Source organism: Canis lupus, chromosome 11 (assembly GCF_048164855.1).
Source record: "Canis lupus baileyi chromosome 11, mCanLup2.hap1, whole genome shotgun sequence".
Classification (NCBI taxonomy): domain Eukaryota; kingdom Metazoa; phylum Chordata; class Mammalia; order Carnivora; family Canidae; genus Canis; species Canis lupus.
This window is the reverse complement of record NC_132848.1, coordinates 18,918,409-18,930,549: the sequence shown is the minus strand read 5'-3', so window position 1 is coordinate 18,930,549 and position 12,141 is coordinate 18,918,409. Positions and strand designations below refer to the sequence as shown.

The window sequence follows — 12,141 nt, the reverse complement described above, 5'->3', positions numbered from 1 at the left end:
ACAAATACCCACCATTTGCTTCGACGTGGATGGAACTGGACGGTATTATGCTGAGTGAAATAAGTCAATAGGAGAAGGACAAATATTATATGGTCCCATTCATTTGGGGAATATAAATAATAGTGAAAGGGAATAGAAAAGAGGGAGAAGAAATGGGTGGGAAATATCAGAAAGGGAGACAGAACATGAAGACTCCTAACTCTGGGTAACGAACTAAGGGTGGTGAAAGGGGAGGAGGGTGGGGGTGGGGGTGAATGGGTGACGGGCATTGAAGGGGGATGCCTGGGTGGCTTAGCGGTTTAGCGCCTGCCTTTGGCCCCGGGTGTGATCCTGAGGTCCCGGGGTTTAGTCCCACATTGGGCTTCCTGCATGGAGCCTGCTTCTCCCACTGCCTCTCTCTCTCTCTCTCTCTCTCTCTCTCATAAATAAATAAAATCTTTAAAAAATAAATAAATAGTAAACACTAGAAGAGAAGATGGCTTGGAGAAGGACCATAATTTCATTTTGAGCAGTATGAAGTGTCTGTGGAACATCCAACTGATGATATACACTTAGCAATTTTTTTATTTGGAAAAGTTCCAGACTTTGGAATTCATCAATTGCACCAAGTGAAATCTTCTTGGAGAGCATGGAGTAAGAAGAAGAACAAAGAGGAAACAAGAAAAGAGAGGTTTCAGGACAAAATATTTGGGAATAGCAATGCTTCATAGGTTAATAGAGGATGAGGAGGCCATAGGACACTAAAAAGAGATAGAATCTGGAATAGAATCAGGATTATGGTATGGAATCCATTTGAAGGGGCTATCAGGCAAAATAACTACAAAAAATATGCTAATGGCTTCAACAGTAAAAACGTTCTTATGGGTGTTAGAGCAGTAGGAGGTTGGACATGAAAATAGGGTTGCAGAGCCCTAGGACCTAAACTAAGTAGGAGTAGGATGAGAAGGTGGAAATAATAGTATCTTTTCAAAGGAATAAAAAATGTAATCAAAGATGCATAGCCTGTGGGTCACCTTGGTTGAGCATCCACCTCTTGGTTTCAGCTCAGATCTTGATCTCAGGATTGTAAGATCAAGCCCACATGGGGCTCTGTGCTAGGCATGAAATCTGCTTCAGATTCTCTGCCTCTCCCTTTAGCCCTCCTCACAGCCTCTCAAAAAACTAGATACACAGCTCCTGGAAGACTATTTATTGATATTAAACACAGATTTCATTTCAGGGCTTTTGAGAGAAATGGAGCCACAGAGAACTAAAAAGTCAGGTGTATGCATATGAAGATATTCCTTTTTTCACACTTTAGATAAAATAATTGCATATCAAACTATCTTTAAGAATAAGGAGTACAAGCAGATAATAATAAAGAGACAAAGGGAAATCTCAGGATCCAGTGCTGTGTTTTGTTATCATTGTTGTTTGTTTGTATTCCAGGTAAAATGCATCTTAACCTTAAAACAATCTTTTGAAAATAACAACTGAAGAGAAGTCATGTTCTTCATCATCTGGATATGACATATATCCAAGGTTTGTCTTGGATAAAGAACATTTAAGTACACATTAAGTAACATCATTTTTTTGCTTTTATTTGTAAATCCAATCCATGTAATGAATTACAAACAATTAACATGTACATTTGTAAATTTTCAGGGGGAAAGAATGATCTGAGAAAATGTTGGATTGTTTTACATTAACATGAATCCTGAGTATTTGCTCATATATGGAATATTCAAGAAGGCTAGTTGGAATAGTGGTGATATGGATTATGATGTGAAATGAGAAAATAGACTGATTTGCTTGGTTTTTGTATTCAGTGTTTTGCTACAGAATTTTAATACTGATCTTCCCACAAAAATCTCTTTTATTTTCATAGGCTGATGGTTAGATTTCAAAAGTCAGTGATGAGAAACTATACAGCAATAACAACTTTTATCCTGTTGGGACTGACAGACGACCCACAACTGCAAATCCTGCTCTTTATCTTTCTATTTCTCACCTACATCTTGAGCGTAACAGGGAACCTGACTATTATCACCCTCACACTGGTGAACTCCCATCTTAAAACTCCTATGTACTTTTTTCTGAGAAATTTCTCCTTCTTAGAAGTGTCATTCACCACTGTCTGCATTCCTAGATTCCTGTATAGTATATCAACAGGGGACAATACTATTACCTACAATGCTTGTGCAAGTCAAATATTTTTTGTTATTCTCTTTGGAGCAACTGAATTTTTTCTCCTGGCAGCCATGTCCTATGATCGCTATGTTGCTATCTGTAAACCACTTCATTACATGACCATCATGAGCAATAGGGTGTGTAGCTTATTAGTCTTCTGCTGTTGGGTGTCTGGCTTGATGATCATTCTCCCACCCCTTAGCTTGGGCCTCCAGCTGGAATTCTGTGACTCCAATGCCATTGATCATTTTAGCTGTGATGCAGGTCCCCTCCTGAAGATCTCATGTTCAGATACATGGATGATAGAGCAAATGGTTATTCTTGTGGCTGTATTTGCACTCATTATCACCTTAGTGTGTGTATTTCTGTCCTACACATACATCATCAGGACGATTCTGAGATTCCCCTCTGTCCAACAAAGAAAAAAGGCCTTTTCCACCTGCTCATCCCACATGATTGTAGTTTCCATCACCTATGGAAGCTGCATCTTCATCTATGTCAAGCCATCAGCAAAAGAAGAGATAGCCATAAATAAAGGTGTTTCGGTGCTCACTACTTCTGTTGCACCCTTGTTGAACCCCTTCATTTACACCTTGAGAAATAAGCAAGTGAAACAAGCTTTTAATGACTTCATAAAGAAGATGACATTTCACTCAATGAAACTGAAGTTTTGATAAATCAGTGTAAAATGAAAGAAGAAAGTCCTCTAAACATTTAACAACAGCTTCTAACTTGTTTCATTGCTTTGCTTATAACTTGATCATATTAACCCTCTCAAAGACATTTAATAATACATCCTAATCTCATCTTAATTGAACTCCTTTTTCTTTCAAACCAAATTCATACATGGTGTTTTCTTTCACTGTAAAACTATAAAGTATAAACTATAATAGAACTTATCGCCACTTCTGACCTAATCCTTTCTTCAGTGTTCTGGGGAAGGAAGGAAAGTAATAATATTAAAACTATATAAGTGCTATAGAAGACACATTACATAGTAATAAAACCAGTTTCTTTCCCTAACCAAAGTCATCAAAATTAATGGCATAGTCGAAGACCCAAATACAATATAGAAAACAGTGAGAGCAAAGATGCATTAAAATAAATTAAACCAAATAGGGCATTCTAGGGCAGTCGAAATAATGAAAACAACAAATTGAAACAGAGATATCAATGGGAGTTTGGGAATAATCAGAATTGAAGAGATGGAAACAGCTTCACAAACGCTGATTAGATGTATTACTTACTTATATTTATGACAGAATTTCACTTAAAAGGCATACATTTAATTTACGACAAATGTAAACAGGGGCACCTGGGTGGTTTAGTGGGTTAAGTGTCCAACTCTTGGTTTTGGCTCAGGTCATGATCTCATGGTCATGAGATCAAGCCCATCAAAGGGCTCCATGCTCAGCAGGGATTCTGCTGCTTGATTCTCTCCCTCTGCCCCTCCCTGCACTCACTCATGAGTACTTTCTCTCTCTAAGTAAATAAACCTTCTAAAATAAATAAATAATTAATTAAAAACTAAACATTATGTCACTTATTATATGTTACAAAATTAGAATAAATGCATAAGAGCAAATTGGAACACCAAATTTTAAATGACAATGAAATAAGACCATTATTCACATCTACACAAGGCTAAGTGAATGATTTAAGAAGATATCAAGAATATGTAATCAGTAGAAATAGGAAAAAATTAGAAAATACAAAAATGATAAATTTTAAATTCTAAAGTGGGCTCTGAGGGGCTCCTGCATGGCTCAGCCAGTTACTCATTTCAGCTCAGGTCGTGATCTCAATGTCATGAGATCGAGCACCACATAGGACTCCTCACTGAGCAGCAAGTCTGCTTGAGATTCTCTCCCTCTCCATCTCCCACCTCCTCTGCTTCTTCCCCTATTTGTGCCATCTCTTCATCTCTCAGATAAATAAATTTTAAAAAATCAATAAAAATAAAAGTGGGCTTTGAAGTAACATCTAAAATTATTTTCTTTCTAAGATTTTATTTATTTGAGGGAGAGAGAGACAGAGAGAGGGAGGGAGGATGGGGGGGCAGAGAGAGAAGCAGACGTCCCTGCTAATTAGGGAGCCCAATGTAGGGCTTGATCCCAGGATCCTGAGATCATGACCTGAGGCAAAGGCAGATGCTTAACTGACTGAGCTTCCCAGGTGCCACTCTTTTAATTATTTCTATTGGCATAGGTTTGAAAATAAATGTATTTTTCCAATTACCAATGATATGCCAAACTCTTCAAAGATTATTTTTAAAATAATATCAACTCTTACCAATCCTGGAAATACATTTTAGTTGTATCAAAATGTAGGCTGAAGAAGATTGACACATTGACCAATACATCATAGGTAGTGAATAATGGAGCCTGAATTCTGATATCAAGTCATGTCCACTTCACTACAACTCATGACCTTTCAAGCAATAGTGTAGTTTTGCTGTGGAAGGGCTAAGAAAAGACACTGATTCAAAGTATGTAATCTACATAGTAGTTGGGATCTCTCTCTGTAGTCTTAGACTCAGTTTATTGATGTGTCTACTTTTCAGTTCATTAATTTTCTTTACTGACATCAAAGAAAAACATTAAGTTGTCTAAACATTTCAAAATTTATGTAATCGTTTTTATATATTATGCTATTCATGAAAAAAATCTTAGTGGTTTTTGAAATTCCATGTTATGATTTGTTATTCTAATCCTTTCTTTCCAATAAAAAATGCATTGTGGTAAGGCAAGTCTGTGAGGGTGACATTGTATAGAGATAATTTTGAATCTTCTCTTGTTTACATATGAAACTAAGTCATTTTAAAATGTTGACATTTTTCCCATGTTTATTAATCTATAACATGGTATAACCATATTGAGATATGAAGGTTAGAATCATAGTCCTAAATTTTAAGGTAACATTTCTGAGTACAAAATTATTGGACAAAGATTATGAGCAGTTTTATAGTGCAAATGTCCTTTACCTCTTGATTTAACGGGGGAACATTTATTCATCTGTTTTAGAGAACATTCCTTACATCTCTCTGAGATATTTACATAACTGATAAAAACTTGAGGCTTATTTAAAATGATAATACCTTGTTGTCCTGAAAATAATTGCCTTCAGAGCACTTGGGTGGCTCAGTCCATTGGCTAACAACTCTTGGTTTTGGCTCAGGTCATGATCTTGGGGTAGTGAGATCCAACCCCATAACAGCTCTTCTCACAGCACAGAGTCTGCTAGAGATTCTCTCTTTTTCTTTCTCCCTCTGCTCCTCCCCCAGCTTGTGCACATACAGGCATGCCTATTGCTCTCACATTATCGTTCTCTCTCTCTCAAATAAATAAATAAATAAAAACTTTTATTTTTTAAATTTATTTTTAAAGATATTTATTTATTTATTCATGAGAGACACACAGAGAGAGTCAGGGGCAGCGGGAGAAGCAGGCTTCCTACAGGGAGCCGGATAGGGGACATGATCCCAGGACCACAGGGTCAAAATATGAGCTAAAGACAGCTAATGACTGAGGCACCCAGGTGCCCCAAATAAAAACATTTTAAAAAGATAATTGCCTTCAATAGCTATGGTAACTGTAAAATTTCATTTTAATTCTCTTCTCTCTAGGAGTTTACTTATAGCATAGTCCTTTCCTCTTCTAATCAGAAATTTTGTTGAAAATTAATGTATTAAGAAAATCGCTTTATAATGTCTGAGCAAAGAGTTTTGATATGGAGCTAGATTTTAAATATGAAGCTTACCACAATTTTCTACAACTATTTTATCTTGTTTTATCTACTAATATTGTATTTAATTTCATGCAGGCTTGTATCATTCTTGTTAATTCTCTCTCTTGCACATGGTCTATATGCAATGTTCTTGTAACTTTAATGTCTCCCTGCTAGTTTCAGTTGTCGCTGCTTTTCAGGCTTGTTTATCAGAGATGAATGGGAAATCAATCGGTTTAGATGCTAACATTTGATTTTTCTCAGCTTTTTGCTTAGCAGCCTGTCACCCTGTGTTTCCAAGGGAAGAGCTAGCACAGTAACTAGAACATAAGCCCTGTATTTGATTCTTCATGATTCCTATAAACTAAAACGCATGACCACCAAGTACATCAGCTATGCGAGCTAGTGAGTGAGTTAACACATTCTATCATGTCATCTCACCTTTAAATCTCCTCTGCTTACAAGACAAGGATTTTTTTTCTTTTTTTAAAGATCTTATTTATTTATTCATGAGAGACACACAGAGACAGAAAGGCAGAGACACAGGCAGAGGGAGAAGCAGGCTCCACGCAAGCAGGTGCCTGACGTGAGACTCGATCCTGGATCCGGGGATCACGCCCTGAGCCAAGGGCAGATGCTCAACCGCTGAGCCACCCAGGCATCCCCAAGACAAGTATTTCTATAAAGTAGCCCGGTGATTATGAAGTTAGGGTTCTAAAGGCTGTTAGGTCTTTCAATCCAATCTGCAATTTTTTTATCTCTGTCCAAAAATACATTTTTTATTGAGGTATAATTTACACAACACAAAATTCACAATTTTAACCGTTCCACTGTGTGCAATTCACGGCTAGCCATACATTCACATAGTTGTACAATCATCAGCATAATCTACTTTCATAACATTGTCATTACTCCAGAAAGAAACTCTTTAGCTATTAAGCAGTGACTCCGTGTCACTCCCTTCCTCCAGTTCCTGGCAACCACTGACGTGCTCCCTATCTCTAGAATTTGCCTATTCTAGACATTTCATATAAATTGAATTATACAGTATGTGTTGCCTTTTGTGACTAGCTTCTTTCACTTAGCCAAGGGCAGATTCTCAACCACTGAGCCACCCAGGCATTCCCAAGACAAGTATTTCTATAAAGTAGCCCGGCAATTAGGAAGTTAGGGTTCTAAAGGCTGTTAGGTCTTTCAATCCAATCTGCAATTTTTTTTATCTCTGTCCAAAAATACATTTTTTATTGAGGTATAATTTACACAACACAAAATTCACAATTTTAACCGTTCCACTGTGTGCAATTCACTGCTAGCCATACATTCACATAGTTGTACAATCATCAGCATAATCTACTTTCATAACATTGTCATTACTCCAGAAAGAAACTCTTTAGCTATTAAGCAGTGACTCCGTGTCACTCCCTTCCTCCAGTTCTTGGCAACCACTGACGTGCTCCCTGTCTCTAGAATTTGCCTATTCTAGACATTTCATATAAATTGAATTATACAGTATGTGTTGCCTTTTGTGACTAGCTTCTTTCACTTAGCATAATGTATTAATGGTTTACACATGGTGTTGAATCTATTAGTACTTTATTCTTTTCTATGGATGAATAATATTCCATTGCATAGATATACCACATTTTGTTTATCCACTCATCAGCAAATGGACATTTAGATTGTTTCATTTTGAGGCTGCTATGAACAATGCTGTTATGAACATTCATGTATAAATTTTTGTTTGAATCATAGAATATTTAGATGTGCTTTTTAATATTTAAAAGAGCTTGTGATGATATTAAAGGGGCATAAAAAATTGGAGGAATGATCATATAGATTATTTTCTGAGCCAGCAATATCACATTAGCAGTAGAAATATAAATTAATCATATTTTATTTGAAATGCATTTGTATGTCTAATACCTGGAAATACTAATACTATACACATAAATATGTATATATATGCATATATATAATGCTTTCTGAACCATTTCATAATAATTTAAACATAAATTAAACATTGTGCCTCATTATCTATCTCAGGGCATATTTCCTAATAAGATCATTATGTTATATAACCAAAATATATTGATCAAAATCAGAAAGTCTGACATTGATATATTATCTAATCCATAGTACATATTAAAATTTTATAATTTTTTTAAGTGATGTCTTTTTTTTAAAAGATTTTATTTATTTATTCACGAGAGACACACACAGAGAGAGGCAGAGACACAGGCAGAGGGAGAAGCAGGCTCCATGCAGGGAGCCTGATGTGGGACTCGATCCTGGGACTCAGGGATTACGCCCTGGGCCAAAGGCAGACACTCAACCACTGAGCCACCCAGGTGTCCCAAGTGATGTCTTTTATACCATTGTATTCCCTCTAGATCCAGCATAATGCAGGATTATATATTGCATTTAGTTCTCTCATTTCTATTTAGCTCTGTTAATCTAGAACAGCTCCTCAGCCTATATTTCACTTTATTTTCCTCATATTTTCAAAGAAGACATGTTACTCAAGCTCATCTGATTTTTCTTCAAGGTTAAACTGGTATTTGGGGGGCAGCCCCGGTGGTCCAGGGGTTTAGCGTAGCCTTCAGCCCGAGGTGTGATCTTGGAGACTTGGGATCAAGTCCAACATCAGGCTCCCTGCATGGAGCCTGCATCTCCCTTTGCCTGTGTCTCTGCCTCTTTCTCTTTATGTGTCTGTCATGAATAAATAAATGAAATCTTAAAAAAGATTTTAGGGTATTTGGGTGTTTTTTTTTTTTTTTTTGGCAGGAGTAATACAGAAGTGATGATATAGATCCTTCTTGGTCCACATTTTCAAGAGCCATATAATGCTGATTTTCCCAGGGGTGGCGATAATTGAACACCTGGCTAAGGGGCCCTCCAAACCTTGCTAGACTGCAAAGTTACTATTTTCTCCATGTAATACTAAGAAGTTTCTTAGGAGATATTTTGAAATGGTGTAAATATCCTGTTCCTTATGAAACTTTCACCACATCTTCTTTATCCTTTCATCTGTCGATGAACACCAGGGCTCTTTCCACAGTTTGGTTATTGTAGCTGCTAAAACATTGGGGTGCAGATGTCCTGGTGTTTCACTGCATCTGTAGCAGTGCAATAGCTGGGTCATAGGACAGTTCTATTTTTAACTCTTTGAGGAACCTCCACACAGTTTTCCAGTGTGGCTGCACCAGTCCACATTCCCACCAACAGGGCAAGAGGGTTCCCCTTTCTCCACATCCTCTCCAAAATTTGTTATTTCCTGTCTTGTTAATTGTCGCCATTCTCACTGGTGTGAGGTGGTATCTCATTGCGGTTTTGATTTGTATTTCCCTGATGGAAAGTGACACGGAGCATTTTCTCATGTGCTTGTGGCCATGTCTATGTCTTCCTCTGTGAAATTTCTTTTCATGTCTTTTGCCCATTTGATGATTGGATTGTTTGTTTCTTTGGTGTTGAGTTTAATAAGTTCTTTATAGATCGTGGAAACTAGCTCTTTATCCGATAGGTCATTTGCAAATGTCTTCTCCCATTCTGTAGGTTGTCTTTTAGTTTTGCCTTTTTTTTTTTTTTTTTTTGCTGTGCAGAAGCTTTTTATCTTGTTGAGGTCCCAATACTTCTATTATTTATTATTTATTATTAAATACCCTAATTTTTTTTTAAGATTTGATTTATTTATTCATGACATTAACATAGAAAAAATCAGGCAAAAATCTTACAATTTTTACTTTGTTTCCCTTGCCTTCATGGATGTATCTTGGAAGTTGCTGTGGCCAAGTAAAACAGGGTGCTGCCTGTGTTCTCCTCTAGGATTCTGATGACTCTTTTCTCACATTTAGATCTTTCATCCATTTTGAGTTTATATTTATGTCTGGTATAAGAGAATGGTCCTGATTAATTCTTCTGCATGAGGCTGTCCAATTTTCCCAGCACCATTTATTGAAGAGACTGTTCTTTTTCCAATAGATTAGCCTTTCCTGCTTTGTCGAATATTAGTTGACCATAGAGTAGAGGGCCCATTTCTGGATTCTCTATTCTGTTCCATTGATCTATGTGTCTGTTTTTGTGCCAGTACTGCACTGTCTTGATGACCACAGCTTTGTAGTACAACCTGAAATCTGGCATTGTGATGCCCCCGGCTCTATTTTCTTTTTCAATATTCCCCTGGCTTTCAGGGTCTTTTCTGATTCCACACAAATCTTAAGATGATTTGTTCCAACTCTCTGAAGAAAGTCCATGCATTTTGATAGGGATTGCATTAAACGTGTAAATTGCCCTGGGTAACATTGACATTTTCACAATATTAATTCTTCCAATCCATGAGCATGGAATATTTTTCCATCTCTTTGTGTCTTCATCAATTTCTTTCAGAAGTGTTGTGTAGTTTTTAGGGTATAGATCCTTTACCTCTTTGGTTAGGCTTATTCCTAGGGATTTTATGCTTTTGGGTGCAATTGTAAATGAGATGGACTCCTTACTTTCTCTTTCTTCAGTCTCACTGTTAGTGTACAGAAATGCCACTGACTTCTGGGAATTGATTTTGTATCCTGCCACACTGCCAAATTGCTGTATGAGTTCTAGCAATCTTGGGGTGGAAGCCTTTGGGTTTTCTATGTACAGAATCATGTCATCTGTGAAGAGGGAGAGTTTGACTTCTTCTTTGCCAATTTGAATGCCTTCTATTTCTTCTTGTTGCCTGATTGCTGAGGTGAGCACTTATAGGAATATGTTGAATAGCAGTGGTGAGAGTGGACATCGCTTTCGTGTTCCTGATCTGAGGGGAAAGGCTCTCAGTGTTTCCCCATTGAGAATGATATTTGCTGTGGGCTTTTCATAGATGGTGTTTAAGATGTTGAGGAATGTTCCCTGTATCTCTTCACTCTGAGGAGTTTTGATCAGGAATGGATGCTATATTTTGTCAAATGCTTTCTCTGCATCTATTGAGAGGATAATATGGTTCTCCTTTTTTCTCTTGTTGATGGGATCTATCATGTTGATGGCCTTATGAGTGTTGAACCAGGCTTGCATCCCGGGAATAGATCCCACTTGGTCATGGTGAATAATCTTCTTAGTGTACTGTTGGCTCCGATTGGCTAGAATCTTGTTGAGAATTTTTGCATCTGTTTTCCTCAGGGATATTGGTCTAGAATTCTCCTTTTTGGTGGGGTCTTTGTAGTTTTCCAAATGTGATGCTGGCCTCAAAACAAGTTTGGAAGTATTCTCTCCTTTTCTGTTCTGTTTCAGAACAGCTTTAGTAGAATAGGTACGGTTTCTTCTTAAAACGTTTGATACAATTCCCCTGGGAGCCATCTGACCCCAGACTTTAGTGTCTTGGGAGGTTTTTGATTACTGTTTCAGTATCCTCTGTGGTTATTGGCCTATTCAGGTTTTCTATTTCTTCCTGTTCCAGTTTGGTAATTTGGGATTCCCCAGAATTTCATTTGTTTCTTTTGGGTTGCCTAATTTGCTGGTATATGGCCGCTCTAATACGTTTTTATATATTTTTTAATTTTTATATTTTATAAATTTATTTTTTATTGGTGTTCAATTTGCCAACATATAGAATAACACCCAGTGCTCATCCCATCAAGAGCCCCCCTCAGTGCCCATCACCCAGTCGCTCCCCACCCCCCACCCACCTCCTTTTCCACCACCCCTAGTTGTTTCCCAGAGTTAGGAGTCTCTCATGTTCTGTCTCCCTTTCTGATATTTCCCACTCATCTTTTCTCCTTTCCCCTTTATTCCCTTTCACTATCCTTTATATTCCGCAAATGAATGAGACCATACAATGTTTGTCCTTCTCCGATTGACTTAGTTCACTCAGCATAATACCCTCCAGTTCCATCCATGTCGAAGCAAAAGGTGGGTATTTGTTGTTTTTAATGGCTGAGTAATATTCCATTGTATACATAAACCACATCTTCTTTATCCATTCATCTTTCGATGGACACCGATATGCTCCTTCCAGTCTGGCTATTGTGGACATTGCTGCTAGAAACATCGGGGTGCAGGTGTCCCAGCATTTCATTGCATCTGTATCTCTGGGGTAAATCCCCGGCAGTGCAATTGCTAGGTCATAGGGCGGATCTATTTTTAACTCTTTGAGGAACCTCCACACAGTTTTCCAGAGTGGCAGCACCAGTTCACATTCCCGCCAACAGTGTAAGAGGGTTCCCCTTTCTCCACATTTCTGGTTTCCAGCCTTGTTAATTTTCCCCATTCTCACTGGTGTGA

The 12,141-nt window shown here is 37.6% G+C and overlaps 1 protein-coding gene across 1 annotated transcript; it reads left to right on the top strand.

Annotated features, from left to right (window-relative positions):
• Positions 1 to 1,895: 1,895 nt before the first annotated feature.
• Positions 1,896 to 2,843, top strand: LOC140600513 (olfactory receptor 6C2). The gene has a single exon (XM_072768776.1). The coding sequence runs from the start codon at positions 1,896 to 1,898 to the stop codon at positions 2,841 to 2,843; it is 948 nt and encodes a 315-aa protein (XP_072624877.1).
• The last annotated feature ends 9,298 nt before the right edge of the window (positions 2,844 to 12,141 follow it).

Excerpts from the sequence above, each read along its gene's own strand:
- LOC140600513 (XM_072768776.1), top strand. The coding sequence starts at position 1,896 with ATGAGAAACTATACAGCAATAACAACTTTTATCCTGTTGGGACTGACA.